General features: G+C 41.1%; 1 protein-coding gene across 1 annotated transcript; it reads left to right on the top strand.

Moving 5' to 3' along the window:
- The first annotated feature begins 20,516 nt into the window (after window positions 1-20,516).
- On the top strand, window positions 20,517-22,185 carry LOC132658986 (heat shock transcription factor, Y-linked-like). Its single transcript, XM_060408508.1, has 2 exons — window positions 20,517-21,026; window positions 21,454-22,185. The coding sequence occupies exons 1-2, from the start codon at window positions 20,517-20,519 to the stop codon at window positions 22,183-22,185; spliced, it is 1,242 nt and encodes a 413-aa protein (XP_060264491.1).
- The last annotated feature ends 4,238 nt before the right edge of the window (window positions 22,186-26,423 follow it).

Here is a 26,423-nt window from a genome sequence, read left to right on the forward strand (position 1 = left end):
AAACGCAGGTCTCACACATTGCAGGAGGATTCTTCACCAGCTGGGGCCACAAGGGAAGCCCAAGAACACTATAGTGGCTAGCCTATCCCTTCTTCAGGGGGTCTTCCTGACCCAGGAATCAAATGGGAGTCTCCTGCATTGCAGGCAGCTTCTTTACCAATTGAGCCATGTGGGAAGTCCTTTGTCTCTTTATGCAAACTTATCTCTAGTTATTTTATTCCTTTCATTGCAATGGTGAACAGGATTGCTCCTTAATTTCTCTTTCTGGTTTTTCATTGTGAATGTGTAGGATTATAAGGGTTTCTGTGTATTAATTTTATACCCTGCACATTTACTGTATTCATTGGTTAACTCCAGGAATTTTCTGGTGGCATCTCTTGGGTTTTCTGCGTAAAGGGTAATAGCATGTGCAAATAGACAGTTATAGCTCTTCTTTTCAAATGAGGATTCTTTTCATATCTTTTTCTTCTTTGAAAACTGTGGCTAGAATTCCCAGAAGGAGTTGTGATGAGTGTGGGCACATTGTCTTGATGCTGATTTTAAAGGAAATTTTTTCAGCTTTTCATTATTGACAATAATGTTTGCAATGGTTTTGTCATATTTGGCTTTCATTATGTTGAGATATGTTCCACCTATGAATACTTTGGCAGAGCTTTGTATTTTTTTTTTTCCTCTTCATAAAAACTCTGAATTTTGTTGAATTCAAATTTGAATTTGGGGGTTTTGGCCTCCAAATTATTTGTGTTTCCTCTTGTTGTTGTTGTTGTTGTTGTTTTCCTGTAGTTGATATCTGATCTAACAACATTGTGATCAGAAAATATGCTTGAAAATATTACAATTTCTTGAAGTTTATCAAGGTTAGATGTGATCTAGCCTTGGATGTGATCTGTCCTAAGATAATGTTCCATTTGCACTTGAGAAAAAGGAGGAAAAAAGGAGAAACAGGTGAAATCGGTTCTTTTGCGGTGGGATGACCTATAGATATCAATTAGCTCAAACTGGTCTAATGTATCATCTAAAACTTGATAAAACTGGCTTTTCCTTACTTTATTTTCTGTCTGGATGATCTGTTCATGTTATGAGTGGAGTATTAAAATCACCCAATACTATTGGTTAGTGTCTATTTCTGCTCTTATAGTTGTTGGCATTTGCCTTTTGTGTTGAGGTGCTCCTGCATATAGCTTCTTCTTGGATTGATACCTTGATTGTTATGTAATGAATCCTTCTTTGTCTCCTACAGTGGTCTTTAATTAAAGTCCATTTATCTGATATGAATATTGTTCCTCCTACGTTTGCTCTCCATTTTTGCAAAATAGCTTTTCCCTGGGCATCACTTTCAGGGGCACTGAAAACTAGGACACTATGTGTCCCTAGTTATGAGGTGGTTTTCTTGCAGACAGTATATTCTTGTATGCATTCTCCCAGTCTTTGTCTTTTCATTGGAGCATTTAGCTCGTTTCTGTTTAAGGTAGTTGTTGATAAGTATGATCTTCTTACCATTTACAATATATTTTGTGGCTTTGTTTTAATAAGCTTTTCTGTTTCCCATCTAGAGAAGATCCTTCAGCATTTGCTGAAGTGTTGGTTTGGTGGTTCTGAACACTAACTGCTTTTGTTTGTCTGTAAAGCTCTTGTTTTCTCTTTTGAATGAGAATACTATCCTTGTTGGATAGAGTAATTTTGGCTTTAGGCTTTTGCCTTTCAGCACTTTAGGTGCATCCTGCCATTCCCTTCTGAGCTGAAGAGTTTCTATTGTAAGATCAGCTGTTATCCTTATGGGATTTCCCTTCTATGTTCTTTGTTGTGATTCCTTTGTTACCTTGAATATTTGTTCATTGTGTATATTTATTTGTTTGTTTGTTTTGATTAATGTGTGTTTTGACATGTTTTGTCTTGGTTTTATCCCTATGGGACACACGGGGATTTTTCATCTTAGGTGTCTATTCTTTTTCCCATTTCAGGGAAGTTTTTAACTATTTTCTCCTCAAATATTTTCTCATGCCCTTTCCTTTTGTCTTATTTCTCCGAGAAACCTATGATTTAAATATGAGGGCATTTAACATTGTCCCATAGGTCTCTGAGATTGTCTTCATTTCTCTCTCTCTCTCTCTTTTTTTTTTTTTCCTATCCTGCTTATTTATTTCCAAAATCCTATCTTCCAGCTCACTTAGTCTTTCTTCTGCCTCAGTTATGCTACTGTTCCTGTTGTCCAGAGTGATTTCTATCTCAGTTATTTCATTGTTCATTATTGATTGACTACTCATTATTTCTTGCAGGTCCATTTAAAACACCCCTTTCATCTTCTCAATCCATGACTGAAGTCTATTTATCTGTAGATCCATTTGTTTCCAAGACATTGACTATTTTTGTGCTGAACTGTTTTTCCTGTAGACTTCCTACCTCCTCCTCTTTCATTGGTTTGTTGATTTTTATTGTGTTCCTTCATCTGCTGGATATGTCTCTGCCTTTTCATGTTGTTTCGATGACTGTTTTCAAGGTCTATTTTCTGCAAACTGGAGGGCAATCATTGCCATTAATTGGGTGGTCTCCTCCAAGTGTATGTGGTGGGACAAGTGGCTTGTGAAAGTTTTCTAGTTGAGAGAACTTTTTGCTGTTGTTGTTATAGAAGATGGCTGTTGACCTCATTTGTCCTGAGAGTCAATGCAGTGTCCATTAGAAAATTAGGGGGCTCTATTATGGCTTTGATTCCAGATGAGCTATTTCAAATCCTTGAAGATGATGCTGTGAAAGTGATGTGCTCAATATGACAAGAAATTTGAAGATCTCAGCTTTGGCTCAATTGGAAATGGTCAGTTTTCATTCCAATCTCAAAAAAAGGCAACGCCAAAGAATGCTCAAACTACTGCGCAATTGCACTCATGTCACACGCTAGTAGAGTAATGCACAAAAACTATCCAAGCCATGCTTCAGCAATACTTGAGCCATAAACTTCCAGATGCTCGAGCTGGTTTTGGAAAAGTCAGAGGAACCAGAGATCAAATGGCCAACATCTGCTGCATCATCAATAAAGCAAAAGAGTTCCAGAAAAACAGCTACTTCTGCTTTATTGACTATTCCAAAGACTTTGACTGTGTGCATTACAAAGAATGCTGGGAAATTCTGAAAGAGACGGGAATATCAGAGCAGCTGACCTGCCTCTTCAGAGGCCTCTATGCAGGTCAGATAGCAGCAGTTTGAATGGGATATGAACAACTGCTTCCGCATAGGAAAAGGAGTAGGTCAAGGCTGTATATTGTCACTTTGCTTATTTAACTTCTATGCAGAGTACATCATGAGAAAGGCTGTGCTGGATGAAGCACAAGCTGGAATCAAGTTTGTCAGGAGAAATAACCTCAGATATGCAGATGACACCACCCTTATGGCAGAAAGGGAAGAAGAACTAAAGAGCCGTTTAATTAAATTGAAAGAGGAGAGTGAAAATGTTGGCTTAAAGCTCATCATTCTGAAAACTAAGATCATGGCATCTGATCTGATCACTTTATGCCAAATAGATGGGCAATCACTGTTTGACTTTCTTTTGAGGGGTTCCAGAATCACCACAGATGGTGACTGCAGCCATGAAATTCAAAGATGCATACTCTTTGGAAGGAAAGTTATGACCAACCTAGAGAGCATATTAAAAAGCAGAGACATTACTTTTCCGACAAAGGTCTGTCTAGTCAAAGCTATGGTTTTTCTAATAGTCGCATATGGAAGTGAGAGTTGGGCTATAAAGAAAGTTGAGCATCGACAAATTGATGCTTTTTAATTGCAGTGTTGGAGAACTCTCTTGAGAGTCCCTTGTACTGCAAGAAGATTCAACAAGTCCATCCTGAAGAAATCAGTCTTGAATATTTATTGGAAGGACTGATGCTGAAGCTGAAACTCCAATACTTTGGCCACCTGATGCAAAGAGCTGACTCATTTGAAAAGATCCTGATGCTGGGAAAGATTGAGGTCCAGAGGAGAAAGGCATGCCACAGGATGAGATGGTTGGATGGCATCACTGACTCAGTGGCCATGAGTTGAGTAAACTTTGAGAGCTGGTAATTGACAGGGAGGCCTGGTGCACTGCATTCCATGGGGTTGCAAAGAGGCAGAGACAACTGAGTGACTGAACTGAGAAGGCTGTCTTTTAATTTTCTTGAGTGTGTTCCTGTTTTGCTGGAAGATGAGCATGGGTTGTCTTGCACTGGAGCTTGCTGCTCTTGGGTGGAGCTTGCTTTCAGTGTAGGCATGTATCCTTTTGTATGGGATCTTGTCTATCACTATTCCCTGGGTCCAGGAGTTGTATGATGATCCAAAGTTCTGGAGCTGAGCTCTCTGTCTCTGGCTTTTGGTCCCCCTCTTTCAGCAACCTCGACTGCTCTTTCAACATTGCACAGAAGAAAAAGCCCCATGTGAGTGATGAAACAAGTCCACATCCTGAACTGTCAAAGAGATTCACAGTGTTATATAGAGAAAAGAAGAGGGAAGAGCTAGATAGATATGATGAGGAGGAAAAAAGAAAGTCAAAGGGAAAGACAGCAATCAAGCCTGTAATGAAATCCCTGAGTGAAAATAGATATTAAAACAATAGAGTCTTAATGCTACAGCAACGGCAACCCAACTCCAGTACTCTTGCCTGGAAAATCCCATGGACAGAAGAGCCTGGTAGGCTGAAGTCCCTGGGGTCGCTAAGAGTTGGGCACCACTGAGCGATTTCACTTTCACTTTTCACTTTCATGCATTGGAGAAGAAAATCTCAACCCACTCCAGTACCCTTGCCTGGAGAATGCCAGGGACAGACGAGCCTAGTGGGCTGCCATCTATGGGGTCGCACAGAGTCGGACACGACTGAAGCGACTTAGCAACAGCAGCTACAAAACTAATAGCAAATATCAGAAAGCAAAATTTAAAACATAGACTAGAATTTGGACTCCCCAATGTGCAATAGAAAATAAATCAAAACATAATTGAACACAAAAATTAGAAAAAGTATTGTGGAGTCAGTTCAGTGTCAGGCAATCCCTTGTTCTAGCTTGCACTTTTTTTCAAAGTCTGCAATAGTCCTTAAATGCAATTTTACTCCTTGACTTTAATCTGTTGTACCTGCCACTTCTGGAGTGGGTCTCCTGTCTTATCTTTACTTAGGATAGCCTCCTCAGCTTGCAAATCTCTTCAATGTCTAATCTTAGCCCAAAATAGGAAGAGGTAACAGTAGACTTTATTCAGGGTCACTTGCTCTTCTGTGCAGTGGAGAGGCAGGAACACTGCAAACAAATAGCACTGGGATTTATGGGGAGTCCTGGTATGAATGGAACGCACAGGGTCTGCCAAAATCCAAGGTGATGTGCACTTCTCAGATCCAACCACTCAAGCTCCTGGATACTCCGTGAGGGCACAGTCACAGGTGGGCCATGTATCTCATGCATTTCCCAGGCCCAAGCTACTCAGGGTCCGTCCTGTGCTAGGCGTCCAGTCCCAGGTTGGCCATGTGTCTCCTGCACTTCCCAGGTTCAAGCTGCTCAGATTCCCGGGTGTTCTATGAAGGGCCAGTCCCAGGTGAGCCATGCATGTCCCGCTCTTCCCAGACTCAACCAGTCCTGACTCCCCAGTTCTCTGTCAGGGCACAGTCCCAGGTGGGTTCTTTGTCTCCTGCACTTCCCAGGCCTAAGCTGCTCAGATTCCTGAGTGTTCTCTGAAAGGCCAGTCCCAGCTGAGCCATACATCTCCTGCTCTTCCTAGGGCCAAGTGGCCTGGTGTTCTCTAGAGCATAGTCCCAGGTAGGCTCTTTATCTCATGCACTTCCCAGGTCCATGCTGCTCAGGTTCCAGGATGTTCCAGAATACACTGTTTCAGAGAGCAACTCAGGCTCTCGGGACAGCTGTGATGTCATAGTACCTGGTGGGCCATCATTTTCGTGCACTGCTTAGGTTCAGTCTGGGCAGTTTCTCAGATACTCCACAAAGATACAGTCCATGGTGAGCTGTGCATCTCCTCAGAGGAGCTGATCGCAGGTTATGACACTCTTGGCAGCTATACACTGTCCCACATCCCAGGAAGCCATGGTTAGAGGCTGCTCATGGATAGACTCTGCTCACAGCTTGGAAGGAGATGCAGTCTCCTGGGCCTAAAAGTTTATGGCCTTCTGCCTCTGGTTGTCAACATTCTGAATCTTCGCCTCCTGGGAGGGCTGTAATGGAAGCTGGCTTGCTCTCCTTTGGTAAATACTAGGGTACAGTCTGTTCTGTGAGCAGGTCAGGGGTCGCAGTGTGGTCTTAGAGCCTTCCTATGGGAACATTCCTTTTATTTATTTATTTATTTACTTACTTAGTTACTGATTTTTATTTTGTCTCTCTAGCATTCTGTGGTTCAGGCTGCTACATCACATTAGTCCTCTCAGAGTGTCCTCAGGGCATTCAAACCCCATCTTTATTCTAAGGACTGAAGATGGAGAGGGTGCCTCCGTACATAGCCCCCACTCAAGGTGGTTGAACACGAGACTGTGAGGCAATTCCCCACTGATAATTGCCTTTTTGGCTTGAATCCTGAGATGATTTTTGTTTGAGGGGGAGTGGGTGCTTATACTACGCTCTGAGATTCCAAAGTGGCCCATTGAATCAATCTCTGAGAGGGTTTCCTGCAGTATGGAAACTTCTCCTTCTCTAATAGCTTAAGATGAATAGTTCCATATTCATGATCTCTGAAGAAGCAGATTTAACTTCAGGATCAGGGACCAGGTGTGATCACTCAAGAGCTCTTGCATAGCAGAGTTTTATTAAAGTAAGAAAAGGGACAGAGAAAGCTTCTGACATGGACATCAGAAGGGGACCGGAGAAAGCCCACCCACCCCCGTTGCTAGTGTTAGCAAGGGAGTTACACGCATTTTAACATAGCTCTTATAATATGGGGATGACCCAGAGAGATGTTGTGGGGAGGGAGGTGGGAGGGGGGTCATGTTTGGGAACGCATGTAAGAATTAAAGATTTTAGAATTTAAAAAATAAAAATTTTAAACAAATAAAAAATAAATAATAAAAAAAGAATGTCTCAAGTTTGTGAAAATTTTGCCAGACCTATTCCCACAATTTATATTTTAGGATAAAAGGATTAGAATTTAACAATAGAAAGACCCTACCAGACCCACTCCCATAATACACCTTCTAAAATATTAGGATTAGTCAGAAGGTTTTCAGGAAGGAGAAACTGTCCTCAAACATGATACATTGTTGCTATATAATCTCAATAACAGAGTTTAAACTGAGAGTTGTTTGCTGTGTAATCATCAGTTCTACTTTTAAAGGGGGGGGGGAACACTTTTTGTGACTAAGACTAAGGCATATAGAGAATATAGGAATACAGGAATATAGAGAAAAGCAAATAACCAGCAAACAAATATGTTTGCTGTTTTCTCCTCCTTGAGAATTCCAGAACCCTCCATCTCCTCCTCAACAATCCAGACACCTTTCTCCGCTTAGGGGAGCCCAGACGTCTTATCAAACTAACTCAGAATTGACTTTCTATCCCCAACACAAGTTCAGTTCAGTTGCTCAGTCCGACTATTTGTAACCTCAAGAACTGTGGCACACCATGCTCCTCTGTCCATCACCAGCTTCCATAGCTTGCTCAAACTCATCTCCATTGAGTCAGTGATGGACTCAATCTCATCCTCTCTCATCTGCTTTTCCTCCTGCCTTCAAACTTTCCCAGCGCTGGCGTCATTTGCGAGAGTCAGTTCTTCGCATCAGGTAGCCAAGGCATTGTAGCTTCAGCTTTAGCATCAGTCCTTCCAATGAATATTCAGAACTGAATTTCTGACTGACTGATTTTATTTCCTTGCTGTCCAAGGGACTCTCAATAGTCTTCTCCAACACCATACTTCAAAAGCATCAAGTTTTCAGGGCTCAGGTTTCTGTATAGTTCAACTCTCACATCCATTCATGACTACTCAAAAAATTATAGCTTGGACCAGAAAGTCTTTTGATGGCAAGGTAATGTCTCTGTTTTTAAATATGCAGTCTAGTTTGGTCACAGCTTTTTTTCCCAAGAAGCATGTATCTTTTAATGTTATGCTTCAGCCACCATCTACAGTGATTTTGGAGCCAAGAAAATAAAGTCTTGCACTGTTTCCATTGTTTCCCCATCTACTTGCCATGAAATCGTGGGACCAGATGCCATGATCTTCGTTTTTGGGTGCTGAGTTTTAAGCCAGCATTTTCACTCTCCTGTTTCACTTTCATCAAGGGGGCTCTTCAGTCCCTCTTCACTTTCTGCTATATGGGTTTTGCCATCTGTGTATCTGAGGTTATTGCTATTTCCCCCAACAATCGTGATTCAGGCTTGTGTTTCATCCAGTCTGGCTTTTCACATGATGTACTCTGCATCTAATTTAAACAAGCAGGGTAACAACTCAGAACCAGTCCATTGTTGCATGTCTGGTTCTAGAATCAGTCTCTATCCCTAAGTCATTTGTCTCTCTATTCCTGTTTATCCCTTCTTCTACCTCATTATGAACAAATTGATTTGCCTTTCTGGGTATCTAGTGTCCTCTGCCAGCATATAGAACTTGTTTAGTGAAAGTTACTCCATATCCTGACAATCTTTGGAGGTATTTACTGAGGAATATTTGAACTCCTTCTCATATGTCACTGCCATCTTAGGATCAGTCTACCGAGGTTATTTTCAAAGTATGCATTCTGCCACTACTAAGCAAGTGCTCTAAAGAAGGCATACTGTCAATATAACACCATCAAGTACTGTTTAGCTCATAGTGTGAAGGATGCACTCAGTGAAGCTACTGAGTTCACCCTCTGTAGTATGCATCCAGCAGCTACTCAGTCTGCACACTGAAGTATGCTTCTTACCACTGTTGTGCCCCACTTGGCGGTAATTTTCCTGCAATTCATGATCTGGCACTCATGAGTGTATGCACCATACTTCTGATTATGCATGCAGCAACTACTGAGGTTGAAATCACGAGTTTGCGTTTTGCTTTTAGTAAGAACTGAATTAGGACAGGTGCACTAATTAGCTTGCACTCTGGAACATACATTACAACTCTAGAACATAATATTACAACCAAGTGCGTCTGCACTCTGGACGTGGCATGTGGTAACGACTGAAAACGTAAGAAGCTTTTCACAATTACTGACCCCTGATTTGAAACCGCTGCTGTTGCTGCTGCTGCTGCTGCTGGTGCTGGTGCTGGTGCTAAGTCACTTCAGTCGTTTCAGACTCTGTGTGACCGCATAGATAGCAGCCCACCAGGTTCCCCTGTCCCTGGGACTCTCGGGGCGAGAATACTGGAGTGCGTTGCCACTTCCTTCTCCAATGCATGCATGCATGCTAAGTCGCTTTAGCCTTATTCGACTCGGTGGGAACCTATGGACAGTAGCCCACGACGCCCCTCTGTCCACGGGATTCTCCAGGCAAGAATATTGAGGTGGGTTGCCATTTCCTTCTCTTACTTCAAATCACACATGCTACAAACACTGAGCTTGCCCTGTAGAATACGTGCCTGTCAACACTGAGGCCGCCATGTAGAGGACGCTCGCCCGAACTACTTAGTTTCCAATCTGGATCACCCTTTCTGCCACTATGGAGACTGTTAACAAGCTTCAGAACAAGTGCATTGCTGTCACTAAGACTGCACAGTAGAGCATACATCCCATCACTCCTAAACCCGGGTTCTTTACGATATGGCCTTCCATTACTGAGCCTGTCCTTAAAACATGCCTGTTGTAAGTACACATACACTTTTGGTATATTGCACTCTGGATTCTGCATCCCTGCACTACTGAAATTGCCTTCCCAAACAAGAGTTCATCATCGGCTGAACTTTCACTCTGAAGCATAAATATCACAATCAGTAGCTTGTTGCTTTGTAGGTAAGTCAGGCCACTACCCAACCTGCACTGCAATTCAGGTGTGCCTAAACAGTTACTGAACTTGCACTCTGAAGTTTCCTTCTGGACACAACTGAGCCAGCACTCCTGTAGACAGAGTCAGTTTAAACACTGGAGGACATGTCACGCCTCTCCTGAGCATGAGTTCAAGTGCAGGCATCCAGGCTCTGCTGAGAACATGCTCTAGTTGCACACATGCCACAGTAACTAAACGTGCAGCTGGGAGTACAGATCTCATGACTACAGAGTGATCACATTTCATCATGGGTTTTGCACTACTGAGGTTTACTCAGAAGTATATATCCCATCATGACTGCGTGTGCCTTCAAGAGCCAATTGTCTGACACTACTGAGACTGTGCTGTAGACTAAGAATGCCTGAGCTACACAACTGCACACTGAATCATGCATCCCAGCAGTATAAATCCTAGCACCACAGCACACTTGTCACTTCTGAGTCCTTACACTAAGCAGGCATGGCACAGCTAGTGAGCATGTGGTCTAGAGCATGTGTGTGGCCATTACTAATTTCACACTCGGAAGACTGTGTCATGCCACTTGTAGGCCCAGGCCCCAAAATATTCATGGTTCAGCTACTGATTTTGCACCCTGGTACACTGCTTTATCACTGCTGAGCCTGCCTTATAGAGCATGAGTTCCACTACTGCTAATCTTGATCCATGGCCTGTGTGCTTAAACCTGTGAGCCTACACTCTGCAGCTGAAAATTGCCAATGACTTGGCTTGCCCTCTGTTGCATATTTTCCCCACTCTTCTTCCTGCACTCTGGAGCAGGTGTCCCAACTACTGAGGTTGCACTCTGGAGGACCTACTCCAGGAGGCTGCTTTCTAAAACACATATCCCTTGCACGAGTGGACCGTCATTCTAGATCAACTGTGTGACCACTAGTGACCTTGAATTCTGAACTATTATATTAACTTCCTTGAGGTATTGCTCGAGAAGGTGTGTGCAACAATTACCCCAGTGACATTTTATACCAGCCATTGTGCTGCTAGTCACCCAGCACTCTAGACTGTGCAAGCTGTGAGTAGTGTACCTGCATATCTATGGATGACGTGCCACCACTACAGACCTGGTGTATACTTTATATGTCCTGCCTCAATTGATCATGCATCACAATACACATACGCCACAACCCTTGCACTTGCACTGTTAAGGACTTGTCTTCCCACTACTGAGCTTGTGTGGCAGAGTGGGTGTATCACATTTTCTGAATTTAATCTCTGGATATGCAGCCAAAAATAAAAACCCAGCTTTCAAGAGAACATGTCCCTCAATTACTGAGTCTGCACTCTTAAGCAAGAGCACTGCAACGCCTGAGACAACACTCTGAAGCACATGTAGAGCAGGCATGCTGCATCTGCTGAACTTAGCTCTTCAGCATGCCTCTCAACAGTGAAACACACTTTAGGCATACCCCTCTTAATACAGACCCATGATCTAGAGCAGGCATGCTTCAAATACTGAATCTTGGCTTTAGAGAACACGTGCTTCATCTCCTGAGATGGTGCTTTTGCGGATTCTCTCCACCACTACTTAGACTGTGCTCTAGAGCGGGTGTGACACAAATAGTAGGATGGCACTTTGGAGCCTGCATGCATCACTACTGCGTCTCAGCTCTAGCCTGGAAGTACTGAAACAGCTTAGCTCGCAATCCGGAGCACACGTTCTGCCACTAGTGTGCTTGCACTTTAGAGCACGCTGTCTGAAGCCATCCCATTGGCACTGGCAACATGCGTCCAGCCACTGCTGAATGCACACTGGAGCACAGTTCCTGCCACTATTGAGCATGTACTCTACCACAAGATGTCTAAAACTGCTGAGTTGTATTGCGGAGCATACCTCTTTCCACAACTGAACTTGCATTCTACAGGAAATGTTACACAAACACTGATCTTGTGTTCTAGAACTGGCACACTATAAATGATTTTCCTAACATCTGAAGCCTATGTCTGGCCAACAGTAAATCCATGCTTTAGATCAGCTGTGCTAAAATCACTGAGCTTGCCCTCAAGAGTATATCTGAACTCACATTTTATAGCACACCTACTACCACTGCAGATTCTGTGCTCTAAAACTCTCGTGAGATGAGAGAAAAAAATGGTGGAGCTGTAAGTGGATGTGGAGTACATCTCTCCATGCATACATCAGGCATACACCTTCAGACACAGAAGAGTAATCAGAACATTACCAGAAAGTAGACAGGAGTACCTGACAAGTGGAAAAGAATATATAGAACCAGGCAAAACTCAGTAGGATGAAAGAACTGGGGGAAAAAAACCAGGAGTGTTAGTAGGACTGAATCTTCCCTGATTGGGTGAAGGAACTGAAGCAGAGGTCCAATCCCACATTGGGTCAATTGTCTGAATCATAGAATAAACATTTAAAGCAGAGAGTGAAACAGCTGATCTGTGGAAACCTAGATTCAATGAGAATCAGAGAGTCCTTGCTGCAGCCTTACATACCCCAGACAAGGACATGTGTCCCCTGAAAGGCACAGTGGCTGGGAGCTGGAGCTTAGGGATTCTGGGGTAATTCATAGGCGAGGGCTGCTGTTTACTGGGGAGAGATGGAGAGAGGGGGTGTGAAGGAGGAGACTATGCTAGGGTATACCTGTGCAGGAAAACCAGGCAGCCATGAAAGCAAGGCAATAATACCGAGTCACATGTAGGGGATGGAGCAATCACCATAGCCTCTCTCTCCCCACATGCTAGCATCAGCAGTTATTAAATCATGAGGCTGACCCATCAAATGCTGAACACACTGAAATGCAGAGCAGGACACCACCCAGGGGTCCTCCTTTGAGTGCCTGACACACCATACTAGTGTAGAATCCCACTCAGGATGCTCCTTTAAGTGTCAGATGCACTGATCTACAGAGTAGGACCCCAGCCAGGGAGGTCTCTCTATCTGCTGACACAGTGAACAACAGAGAAGGATCCCAGGCAAGGAAGCCTTCTAAATGGCTGAATAGGTGGAACTGGGGAGAACACTGGCCAAAGAGGCCTTCTTATCGCCAGATACAAGAGATTAAAAAAAAAAAAAAAAGACTCTGATAGGGCCATAACTCCTGTGGTGTAGTCAGTCTGTGTCCCTGCACCCTGCCCACTTGACATTACCTGGGTCCCTCAAGGCCAAGCAGCTGCTCCACCTTTACAGTTAGTTAACTCTCATTGGAAAAAAGCTGCTACAGGTTAAAAAAGTGTATATATATATTGCAACTATTTGCACAGAATTGCTTCAGTCCTGTCTAACTCTGTGTGGAACACATTTCACCGCTACAGAGAACAAGCCCTACACATCTGATCTTTTCCAGTCTTGTAGCCACTGCTGAGTTTTCAAAATTTGATTGCATATTGAGTTCAGCACTTTGACAGCACTATCTATTAGGATTTGAAATCACTCAAATGGAGTTTCGTATCTCCATTAGCTTTGTTTCTATTGATGCTTCCTAGAACCTTCTTGACTTTACATTCCAGGAAGTTTGGCTCCTGGTGAGTGATTACATCATCATGATTATCTGGATCATGGAGATCTTTTCTGCATAGTTCTTCAATCTTTTCTGTATAGATTTTTGCTACCTCTTCTTAATATCTTTGCTTCTGTTCAGTCCATACAATTTCTGTCCTTTATTTTGTCCACCTTTGCATGAAATATTCCTTTGGTATCTCTAATTTTCTTGAAGAGATCTCTAGTCTTTCCCATTCTATTGTTTTCCTCTATTTTTTACACTCATCACTGAGGAAGGCTTTCTTATCGCTCTTTGCTATTCTTTGGTACACTGTATTCATATGGGTATATCTTCCCTTTTCTCCTTTGCCTTTTGCTTCTCTTCTTTTCTTAATTATTTGTAATGCCTCCTCAGACAACCATTTTGCCTTTTTGCATTCATTTCCTTGGGGATGGTCTTGATCACTGCCTCCTGTACAATTTCACAAACCTTCATATGTAGCTCTTCAAACACTCTATTATGCCTAATCCCTTAAATATTTTCTCATGTCCACTGTACCATCATAAGGGATCTGATTTAGATCATACCTGAATCATCTAGTGGTCTTCTCTACTGTCTTCAATTTAAGTCTAAGTCTATAGCAAATACTGAGCTTCCACTCTGAACCTTCCTTCTTACACGTATTTGTCCACCATTTTAGATCACTTTCGCTGCACCTATTTGTCCTATTTGTCTTCATTCTGAAACATATGTACCTTCCCGCCTGAAAGGATGCTCAAGTGCATGCATTTAACTCCTACTGTGTCTACGCTCCAGAGTAGTCATGCCTATCTACTAAGCTTTCATTCTGCCACATGCATCTTCCACTACTTAGACTATGATACTGAGGCCATGCTGCAGCTACATAATTGCAATCTCAGGCTTATTTTCTTTGACTTTCAGATTTTATACCAACACACATGTTCTGCCCCTCCTAAGCCCACTTTCTTGAATAGATACCAGACAGCTGTTGAGGTTGTATTCTGGAGCATGTCCCTGCTATTTCTGAATGCATTTTTTTTATTTATTCATATTTCTTTCAAAAATGATTTATTTTAATTGGAGTAGAATTACTGTGTATTCCTGTGATGGTTTTTGCCATATACATCAACATGAATCAGGCACATGGATTCATGTGTCCCCCTATCCTGAACACAACTCAAACCTCCCTTGTTACCCCATGCTTCTGGGTTCTTCCACAGCACAAGAATGGGATGCAGCTTTCGTGCACTGGACTCACACTGGTCATCTCTTTTATATGTGGTAATGTGCCTGTTTCAATGGTATTTTCTCAATCATCCCATCCTTGAATTCTCCCATTGAGTCTAAGAGTATGTTCTTTATATGTGGATCTTTTTTACTAGCCTTCATGCAGGATCGTTGTTACTGTCTTCCTAAATCCCATTTATATGCATTAATAAACAATAATTGCCTCTCTCTTTCTAACTTTCTTTTGACTCTGAATAATAGGCTTCAGGTTGAACTGCCTCATTAAAAGTGACACAAATATATGGTTTTTTTCCTCTAGCTAAGTAATATTCCACTTGGATACATAGCAAAACTTCCTTATATTTTCATTGGCCGATGTGCATCTAGATTACTTCCATGTCATAGCTTTTATAAAGAGAATTGAAATAAACACGGGGGTACATGTGTCTCTCCATTGTAATTCCCTCTGGGTATATGCCAAGAAGTGGGGTTGTTCAGTCATATGACAGTTCTAGTCCAAGTTTCTCAAGGAATCCTCAGTCTGTTCTGCATACAGGTGTACCAGTTTGTAGTGCCACTAACAGTGTATTAGGAGTAACTTTTCTCCACACTCTCTCCAGGATTTCGTGCTTGTAGAATTTCTGGTGATGGCCACTCTGAACAGTGTGATATGACTACACATTAATTTTAAATTTTTGTTTCTCTAATAATGAATGACTTTAGGCATATTTACTGTGTTTGTTAGCCATCTGTATGTCTTCTTTAAAGAAATGTCTGTTTAGGGATTTTGCCCCCTTTTAATGATGCTGTGAAAGTACTTCACGCAATATGCCAGAAAATTTGGAAAACTCAGCCGTGGCTAAAGGACTGGAAAAGGTCAGTTCTCATTCCAATCCCAAAGAAAGGCAGTGACAAAGAATGCTCAAATCACCGCACAGTTGCATCCATCTCACACGCTAGTAAAGTAATGCTCAAAATTCTCCAAGCCAGGCTTCAGTAATACATGAACCATGAACTTCCAGATGTTCGAGCTGGTTTTACAAAAGGCAGAAGAACCAGAGATCAAAATGCCAACATCAGCTGGATCATTGACAAAGCAAGAGAGCTCCAGAATAACATCTATTTCTGCTTTATTGACTATGTCAAAGTCTTTGACTGTGTGGATCACAATAAACTGTGGAAAATTCTGAAAGAGATGGGAATACCAGACCACCTGACCTGCCTCTTGAGAAACCTATATGCAGGTCAAGAAACAACAGTTAGAACAGGACATGGAACTACAGACTGGTTCCAAATAGGAAAATGAGTCCATCAAGGCTACAGATTGTGACTCTGCTTGTTTAATTTATATGCAGAGAACATGATGAGAAATGCTGGGCTGGAAGAAGCACAAGCTGGAACGAGGACTGCCAGGAGAAATACCAATCACCTCAAATATGCAGATGGCACCACTCTTATGGCAGAAAGTGATAAGGAACTAAAAAGCTTCTTGATGAAACTGAAAGAGGAGAGTGAAAATGTTGTCTGAAAGCTCAAAATTCAGAAAACTAAGATCATGGCATCTGGTCGCATGACTTCATGGGAAATAGATGAGGAAATAGTGGAAACAGTGTCAGATTTTATTTTTGGGGGGCTCCAAAATCACTGCAGATATTGATTGCAGCCATGAAATTAAAAGGCGCTTACCCTATGATAGGAAAGTTATGTCCATCCTAGATAGCATATTGAAAAGCAGAGACATTATTTTGCCAACAAAGTGCCGTCTAGTCAAGACTACGGTTTTTCCAATAGTCATGTATGGATATGAGTGTTGGACAGTGAAGAAAGGTGAGCACTGAAGAATTGACGCTTTTGAACTGAAGTGTTGGAGAAGACTCTTGAGAGTCCCTTGGACTGCAAGGAGGTCCAACCAGTCCACTCTAAAGAAGATCATGCCTGAGTGTTCTTTGGAAGGAATGATGCTAAAGCTGAAACCCCAGTACTTTGGCCACCTGATGTGAAGAGTTGGCTCATTGGAAATACTCTGGAGCTTGGAGGGATTGGAGGCAGGAGAAAGGGACGACAGAGGATGAGATGGCTGGATGGCATCACTGACTTGATGGTCATGAGTTTGCGTGAGCTCCGGGAGTTGGTGATGGACAGAGAGTCCTGGTGTCCTGCAATTTATGGGGTCTCAAAAAGTCACACATGACTGAACTGAACTGAACTGAACTGAAGCAACTAACAATGACTTAATCTCAAAAATATACAAGCAACTCCTGAACCTCAATTCCAGGAAAATAAACGACCCCATGATAAAATAGGCGAAAGGACTAAAAAAACATTTCTCCAAAGATGACATACGGAATGCTAACAAACATATGAAAAGATGCTCAACATCACTCATTATCAGAAAAATGCAAATCAAAACTATAAAGAGGTACAATTTCATGCCAGTCAGAATGACTGCTATCCAAAAGTCTACAAGCAATAAGTACTGGGGAGGGTGTGGAGAAAAGGGAACCCTCTTACACTGTTAGTGGGATTGCAAACTAGTACAGCCACTATGGAGAACAGTGTGGAGATTCCAAAGAAACAAACAAACAAAACTGTAAATAGAACTGTCATACGACCCAGCAATCCCACTGCTGGGCATATACACCAAGGAAACCAGAATTGAAAGAGACAAGTGTACCCCAATGTTCATCACAGCACTATTTCTAATAGCCAGGACATGGATGCATGATGGATATCCATCAACAGACTAATGGATAAGAAAGCTGTGGTTCATATACACAATGGAGTATTACTCAGCCACTAAAAAGAAAACATTTCAATAGTTCTAATGAGGTGGATGAAACTGAAGCCTATTATACAGAGTGAAGTTAGCCAGAAAGAAAAATACCAGTAGAGTAAACTAGCACATATATGTGGAATTTAGAAAGATGGTCACAATAAACCTGTACGTGAGATAGCAAAATAGACACAGATGTATAGATCAGTCTTTTGGACTCTGTGAGAGAGGGCGAGGGTGGGATGATCTGGGATAATGGTGTTGAAACATGTATAATATTATTTGTCAAACAAATCGCCAGACCAGTTTGATGCGTGATACAGGATCCTCGGGGCTGGTGCACTGGGATAACCATGAGGAATGGTTTGAGGAGGGAGGTAGCAGGGGTTTTCAGGATAGGGAACACGTGCACACCCGTGGCTGATCCATGTTAATGTATGGCAAAACCAATACAATATTGTAAAGCAATTAGGCTACTATTAAAATAAATTTATATTAAAAATAAGTAAAATAAAATTCTGTCCAATGTGAAGAAAACAACAGCATTTTTTGAACAATATCTCTAAGTAAATTCGAGTTGCAATTTTCTGGGTTCAAGGTGCCCTCAAAAGTATGAGCCCTAACTCTTATTACAGAAAGAATAGTGAGAAATGAGCTAGATTAAAGGAGAGCTTTTCAGCAACAAGATCTGTATGTTTCAGCCAGAAAGATATTGAGTAATGTAAGGCTTCCCAAACAGTTTATTTAAGATCTTGGGAGCTAGCAATGAGTTTGGTAACCTAAGTAAAGTTGCCTAAAAGTATATTTTGACATATATACATCTGTCTATGCATAAGTGTACGTATGAAAAAAAAATGCAATGTCTTTTAATTCATGTTAGGTGTAATAGAAATGGGAAAAAAAAACAAATGTAGAAGGATTCAAAATCTACTCGATTATTGAATGTTATGTAAGTTGAAATACTTCAAAATATGTTTTCTTGGTTGCATGTAAAATATGAGGATTCTTTTATATCACTCACTTCTCTCCTTTTAATAAATATATACCAATTTTCAAATGTTTGTCCAGTTTAATGACAAAATACTGATATCTCATACATAAAATAGAGAGATATGTTTTCATAACATAAACTGTTGATACCAAGCTTAGATTTTAGAATTATTTCCCACTCCATGCTCCATCTCAACAGGAAAGAGCCAAAGTTGTTGCTGACTCAATCACTCCAAGAGCTGGGAAACCTGAAAAACAAACTGAACCTGCACTGAGATTTTTTTTCACACTTATGATCGAGCTCTAAGTCCAAGACTGTGTTCCCTTTCTTGTACTAAGCAGTCCCTTCTTAAGATTGAAAAGCATGGAAATCGAGAGAGAGAGGTAGGAGATTTTTGACCTCCTCATGATCAAAAGTAATTTTAATCAGAGAAGCTAGAAAAGACAGAAACTAAGGACAATAATCAAGTGATAGAGAATAATAATGGTTTAGCCATTAAGCAAACTCAAGGGTTATTAGTCCCTCCTCAAGGGCCATCATGGAGAAGGAAATGGCAACCCACTCCAGTGTTCTCGCCTGGAGAATCGCAGAAACGGGGGAGCCTGGTGGCCTGCCATCTCTGGGGTCGCACAGAGTCGGACACGACTGAAGCGAATTAGCAGCAGCAGCAGCAGGGGTCATCGATAACATTCTGAGCAATATCCTGTGAACAGTTTCAGAGATGCTAAAGCCCAAACCAGGCTGAAATTTAAGTACATAGTTGGAACTAGATGGTCAATGATGTGGACTCCCAATATCCTCAGTAATAGGCCATTAGTAGAATGTCCCAATATTGATCACAGACCCCATGTTCCACCCTCGCTCAGTCATTAAAATATTTCCCCTGAAAGTATTTGGAGATTTGCATCTTTGAAGCACCAGCTGCTAAAACACCTTGCTTGGTACTACAATAAGCACTTTTTTTGTTTGTTTGTTTCCCCCTCACTGAAAACCAGTCAGTTCATTTTTTTTTTTTTTTTTTTTTTTTGCACAGAAGCAAGTAGACCAAGTTTGCAAGGGTAACACTACTGAATATTAAGAATGTGTGTATAGAAGGATGATAAATCACTTGTATTTGAGAAATAAAGTAGATTTATTGATGTGATTTTTCAATAAACCTGTATGTGAGACAGCAAAAGAGACACAGGTGTCTAGAATATTCTTTTGGACTCTGTGGGAGAGTGAGAGGGTGGGATGACTTGGGAGCATGGCATTGAAACATGTATAATATCCTATATGAAATGAGTCGCCAGCCCAGGTTCAATGCATGATATTGGATGCTTGGGGCTGGTGCACTGGGATGACCCGGAGGGATGGCATGGGTTGGGAGAAGAAAAGGGGTTCAGGAAAGGGAACACATGTATACCTGTGGCGGATATATGTTAATGTATGGCAAAACAAATACAATAATGTAAAGTAATTGTCCTCCAATTAAAATAAATTTATGTTTTAAAAAAGAAATCATCCAAAAACCTCCATACCTACATTGAAACCAAGCACCACCCAAGAGCCAATAAGTTCCAGAGCAAGACATACCACGCAAATTCTCCAGCAACCCAGGAACATAGACCGGAGCTTCAATATACAGGCTGCCCAAACAGCAAACCCATAGACATCTCAAAACTCACTACTGGACACTTCACTGCACTCCAGAGAGAAGAGATGCAGCCCCACTCACCAGAATACTGACACAAGCTTCCCTAACCAGGAAACTTGACAAGCCACTCATCCAAACCCACCCACAGGGAGGAACCTCCACAATAGAGGAACCAACAACAACAACAACAAATCGTTAGTAATGAGATTTTGTATGCTTCATGGTTTTGGTTACTATTTCTCTCAGCAGTCTGTATTTTAAGTTGATGCTGAAGTAAACACTGGTTGAACATTACCCTTCAGTTGCTAGGAGACCAGTGACTTTGTGATGTCACAACAAACTTTCGATTGCTAGGAGACCAGTGATTTTGCGATGTCACAGCTTTTTGACTGGGAGGACCTCTGTGATGGTCTAGAGAGTTTCTCTCTGCAGGCCAGGCAAACATCATTTGAAGTCGCAGTGTGTAAAACCAGACAAATGAGAAAATTATCTGACGAAAGGTTTCTCTGAGATGGCACATATTTCTTCAAAAATTCAAGATGGGCCTCCGAAAGATGAATCCACTGGTTCAGAAACCTCCATTAGATCTTCTTTGTATGATTATACAACTGGGGACTCAGTTTTGAGATCTATGATTGAAGAATATGCTTTTCAGGCTTTGTCTGAGGGTCTTGTGATCAAAAGGCCACACTACACATATTCTGTCTCTGAAACAGATGATGGGAATGGTTTTCTTTCACTCACATTTCCACAAAAACTTTGGAATATAGTTGAAAGTGATCAGTTTGAATCTATTTGGTGGGATGACACAGGCACATGTATAGTGATCAATGAAGAACTCTTTAAGAAAGAAGTCTTGGAAAGAAAGGAGCCGTTCAGAATATTTGAAACCAAGAGTATGAAAAGTTTAATTCGACAGCTTAACCTTTATGGATTTCATAAAAACAGACAAACTGTTCAAAGATCGGCTTCACTACCTGTCTTTCTGGAAGAAGAAAACAACATCCCTCTTTTGAGTAAGGTATTCCAAAATTTTCACTTTTTGGCAATATGTCAGATTAAATCATGTGACCTAGAAAGCATGTTCATATATGTAGCTAAATCGGAATTTAAACTTGAGATAACAAATTGTTGAAATTTTTTTTCTTTTTTTGAAGTTGAAAACAGCTGGAGGTTAAAATATTGGATGTTAACAAACTTTCCTAGCAACTTGAAACCAGATATAAGTTCTGAAGCTACTTAAAATGGTATTTACTGTATATATACAACATACTTTTAGTTGAGCATATTCTTTCTAACATGTTACCTGTTAAAGCTACCAACAGAGGTATTTGATTTGATGTTATTTAATTGGTTCCATTAAAGGAATACGTTTTTATACTTAGCTTTGTTTGTCAGTTTTACCTTGGTTTATAAAGAAACTAAATAATTTAATTCTTTGATTTTAGTTACAGACCTACTATAATCCAAATTTCAAAAGAGGCCATCCCCAACTTTTAGTAAGAATGCAAAGAAGAGTTGGAATTAGCAATGTGTCTCCAATATCTTCATTAGTTCAAGGCAACAAGAAGCATGCTAAAGCAAGTGTCAAAAAAGATGATCGTAACTCTGAATTTCTTCCAGAAAGGAGTGGAGAGAGCGCATTTCCAGCCTCCACAAGTTTAAGTGTGCCTTTCATACAAAAGCCTCATACCAGCCAGATAGTCGCTAATACAAGTGCCCTATCTCCATGTGCCTTATCTACCCCATCAGCAATATCAGTTAGACACACAGACCAGATTGTGGTAGATCAACCTGAAGTTTTAAAAAAGTTGAGCAGTTTTAATTGGCACTCACAGAGCAGCTACACTCAAGTAAGCGGCCATGTTGAGGACTTTGCTACTACAACTACGTCTACTTCTCGGAACCACATCGAATCTCCGTTACAAAGCAGTTATTCTGGACTGATGGTGGAACCTTCTCAATTTCCAGACAGGCATAGCGATATGTCAGCCCATGACAGTCGTTTTCTTAACCTGCAAGAGAGAGGCAACTCATGGTTCTCAGTGCCAACAATTGCTTATACATCTGCCTCCTCTCTTTCAAGTGAACTCATCAATAATCATCATTACGTGAAAACCATCCTAATTAAAACTGATCTATCAAATACGTGTCAGATTATGGAGCCTAAAGGAGATTGAAATTTATGTTCGGAGATGTCAACAGATATCTACAATTCTTGTATTTGAACAATAAATTTCCATGTTCATCTTCATAGTTTCATTTTTTTATTTTCAAACAAGGAAGAGAAAAATGAGGCTTTAGTTCAATGGTTGGCTATTTTACTGCATGGTTTTATAAACTCATCAGTTCAAGAAAACTTTCGTTATGCATCCTAGGTAAATGACACCTGATATAATATTCGTAAGCAAGAAAATGAGAACAAAGGGAAAAGAGGTAATGGATGTAAAGTGATTTCTGAAATCATCCCTGATGAAATGAAGGGGTGCTAAATTAGGATGGTATGGGTGAAGGAAGAGATGCAAATAAAGTTAGAAAAATGAAAATACACAGTATGACCTTTAGTGCATGCACGTATTATAGTCTATTAGTTACTGGTAGAGTCTTAAAAGGTTAGACAGCAGATTGCTTTCATTATAGAAATTCATTCTGTCCTTGAAAATATAGATATTGCAGCATGTCCAAAATCTGGATCACAATTATGCCATCACTGTGATAACAAAGATAACATGACATAATCAGTGACTGGCCCATGGTCAGCACAAGATATGTACTTTACAAGTTGTATTCTATCGGGTCATTTTGATCTGCTGTTCTTAAGGACCCTCTTTATTTCCTGACACCAAGATTCCACCCGATAATTCCAAATGCATTTTTAGACGTTGCTTATCTGTCGCCACAGACACAGAATAAATTCCTGGTGGTGACTGCAGCACATCAGTGTGGTTAAAAAGTTCTTGAACAACATGATATCTGTTTTCCTTAGTAATTTCATTATCTTTCTCTTATACTGTCCTTCTGAAGCTACAATCATGCAAATTATTTTCAATCATGCTAAGCCCCTTCTCACAACTTTGTCTCAACACTTTCTTCGGATTGGAAGGAACTTCTGTTTGCCCTCCCATGAAGGAGAGCACAGATATCAGGTCTTCAATGTATCTTTCACATCAGCTAAAACATAGAGCCTGCCAGTGACACATTTTAAGTGCTTACTGAATTATCAATAAAGAAATGTAATAACCAATCATATGCTCTACACATTACTCAACAACATTCTATAACCTGCACTACTATCATAATTCACCTTTGCTATTTACTGAGAAAATTTTCCCAGTTGATAAATATTTATTATATTTACATGGATGTACGATTTCTCGGGAGGCATGTATTCCCGTGTTTTGAAGAATACTTCACGTTTTGATGTGATTTTTCTCTTATTTTGTTGTGTCAATCAAAGTCTTTTGCATAGGCAAATAGGAGTAGATGTTTTCCTGGAGTTCCCTTGCTTTTTGGAGGACACAATAGGTGTTGACAATTTAATCTCGGATTCCCCTGTCCTTTGTAAATCCAGCTTGAACATTTGGAAGCTCGTGGTTCACATTCTGTTGAAACTTGGCTTGGGGAATTTTGAGCAGTTCTTTGCGACTCTGTGCTGTTGCTGCTGCTGCTCTAAGTCCCGTCAGTCATGTCCAACTCCGTGGGACCCTGTAGACAGCAGCCCACCAGGCTCTGCTGTCCCTGGCAGTCTCCAGGCAAGAACACTGGAGTGGGTTGCTATTTCTTCTCCAATGCATGAAAGTGAAAAGAAAAAGTGAAGTCGCTCAGTCGTGTCTGACTCTTCACGGCCCCATGGGCTGAAGTCTACCAGGCTCTTCCATCCATGGGATTTTCCAGGCAAGAGTACTGGGGTGGTTTGCCATTGCCTTCTTCGCGACTGTGTGAGATGTATGCAATTAAGCAGTTGTGTGGACATTCTTTGGATTGCCTTTCTTTGCGGTTTTAATGAAAACTGATCATTTTCAGTCCTCTGGCCATAGCTGAGTCTCCCAAATTTTTTCCTTGGAATCTCTGGTTTTCTTGACGAGATAAGTTAGGATACAATTCTATTTCTTTCCTTTACTTATTGTCTTTGATAACTGTGGAAGGTGTTATCTCTTTTTACTATTCCTTAGGACTCTGCATCCAAATGTGTATCGTTTTCCTTTTTCTCTTTTCATTTAGCTTCACTGCTCTTCTCAGCTCTTTTTGAGGCCAGGTAACTTTCAGTTCAGTCGCTCAGTCATGTCTGACTCTTTGTGACCACTGAATTGCAGCACGCCAGGCCTCCCTGTCCATCACCAACTCCTGGAGTTCACTCAGACTAACGTCCATCGAGTCAGTGATGCCATGCAGCCATCTCATCCTCTGTCGTTCCCTTCTGCTCTTGCCCACAATCCCTCCCAGCATCACAGTATTTTCCAGTGAGTCAACTCTTCGCATGAGGTGGCCAAAGTACTGGAGCTTCAGCTTGAGCATCATTCCTTCCAAAGAAATCCCAGGGTGGTTTTCCTTCAGAATGGACTGGTTGTATCTTTTTTCAGTCCAAGGAAATTTCAGGAGTCTTCTCCAACACCACAGTTCAAAAGCATAATTCTTCGGCATGCAGCCTCTTCACAGTCCAACTCTCACATACATACATGACCTCAGGAAAAACCATAGCCTTGACTAGACGGACCCTAGTCAGCAAAGTAATGTCTCTGCTTTTGAATATAATATCTAGGTTGGTCATAACTTTTCTTCCAAGTAGTAAGTGTCTTTTAATTTCATGGCTGGCAATCACCATCTGCAGTGATTTTGGAGCCCCCCAAAATTAAGTCTGACACTGTTTCCACTATTTCTCCATCTATTTCACATGAAGTGATGGGACCGGATGCCATGATCTCCGTTTTCTGAAAGTTGAGCTTTAAGCCAACTTTTTCAGTATCCTCTTTCACTTTCATCAAGAGGCTTTTTAGCTCCTTTTCACTTTCTGCCGTCAGGGTGGAGTCATCTGCATATCTGAGGTTATTGATATTTCTCCCTGCAGGCTTGATTCCAGCCTGTGTTTCTTCCAGTACAGCATTTCTTGTGGTGCACTCTGCATAGAGGTTAAATAAGCAGGGCAAAAATATACAGCCTTCAAGCACTTCTTTCCTTCCTTTTTTTTTTTTCAGTTTTTTATTTTTAATTTTTAATTTTTACTTTGTTTTACTTTACAATACTGTATTGGTTTTGCCATACATTGACATGAATTGACCACGGGTGTACATGCGTTCCCAAACATGACCCCCCCCCACCTCCTCCCTCCCCGTAACATCTCTCTGAGTCATCCCTGTGCACCATCCCCAAGCATGCTGTATCCTGCATCAGAAATAGACTGGAGATTCGATTCTTAGAAGATAGTATGCATGTTTCAATGCCATTCTCCCAAATCATTCCACTCTCTCCCTCTCCCTCTGTGTCCAAAAGTCCACTATACGTATCTGTGTCTTTTTTGCTGTCTTGCATACAGGGTCATTATTGCCATCTTTCTAAATTCCATATATCTGTGTTTGAATACTGTATTGGTGATTTTCTCTCTGGCTTATTTCACTCTGTATAATCGGCTCCAGTTTCATCCAACTCATCAGAACTGATACAAATGTATTCTTTTTAATGGCTGAGTAATACTCCATTGTGTATATGTACCACAGCTTTCTTATCCATTCATCTCCTGATGGACATCTAGGTTGTTTCCATGTCCTGGCTATTATAAACAGTGCTGCAATGAACATGTGTCTCTTTCAATTGTGGTTTCCTTGGTGTGTACACCCAGCAGCGGGATTGCTGGGTGATAAGGCAGTTCTATTTGCCATTTTTTAAAGAATCGCCACACTGTTCTCCATATTAGCTGTACTAGTTTACATTCCCACCAACAGTGTAGGAGGGTTCCCTTCTCTCTACACCCTCTCCAGCATTTATTGCTTGCAGATTTTTGGATCGCAGACATTCTGAAAGGTGTGAAGTGGTACCTCATTGTGGTTTTGATTTGCATATCTCTAATAATGAGTGATGTTGAGCATCTTTTCATGTGTTTGTTAGCCATCCATATATCTTCTTTGGAGAAATGTCTATTTAGTTCTTTATTCCATCTTTCGATTGGGTGGTTTATTTTTCTGGAATTGAGCTGCAGAAGTTGCTTGTATATTTTTGAGATTTGTTGTTTGTCAGTTCCTTCGTTTGCTATTATTTTTTTCCCATTCAGAACTCTGTCGTTATATTTTCCTTTGTTGTGCAGAAACTTTTAATTTTAATTAGATCCCATTTGTTTATTTTTTCTTTTATTTCCAGGATTCTGGGAGGTGGATCATAGAGGATCCTGCTGTGATTTATGTCGAGAGAGTTTTGCCTATGTTCTCCT

This window comes from Ovis aries, chromosome Y (assembly GCF_016772045.2).
Source record: "Ovis aries strain OAR_USU_Benz2616 breed Rambouillet chromosome Y, ARS-UI_Ramb_v3.0, whole genome shotgun sequence".
NCBI classification, from domain to species: Eukaryota; Metazoa; Chordata; class Mammalia; order Artiodactyla; family Bovidae; genus Ovis; species Ovis aries.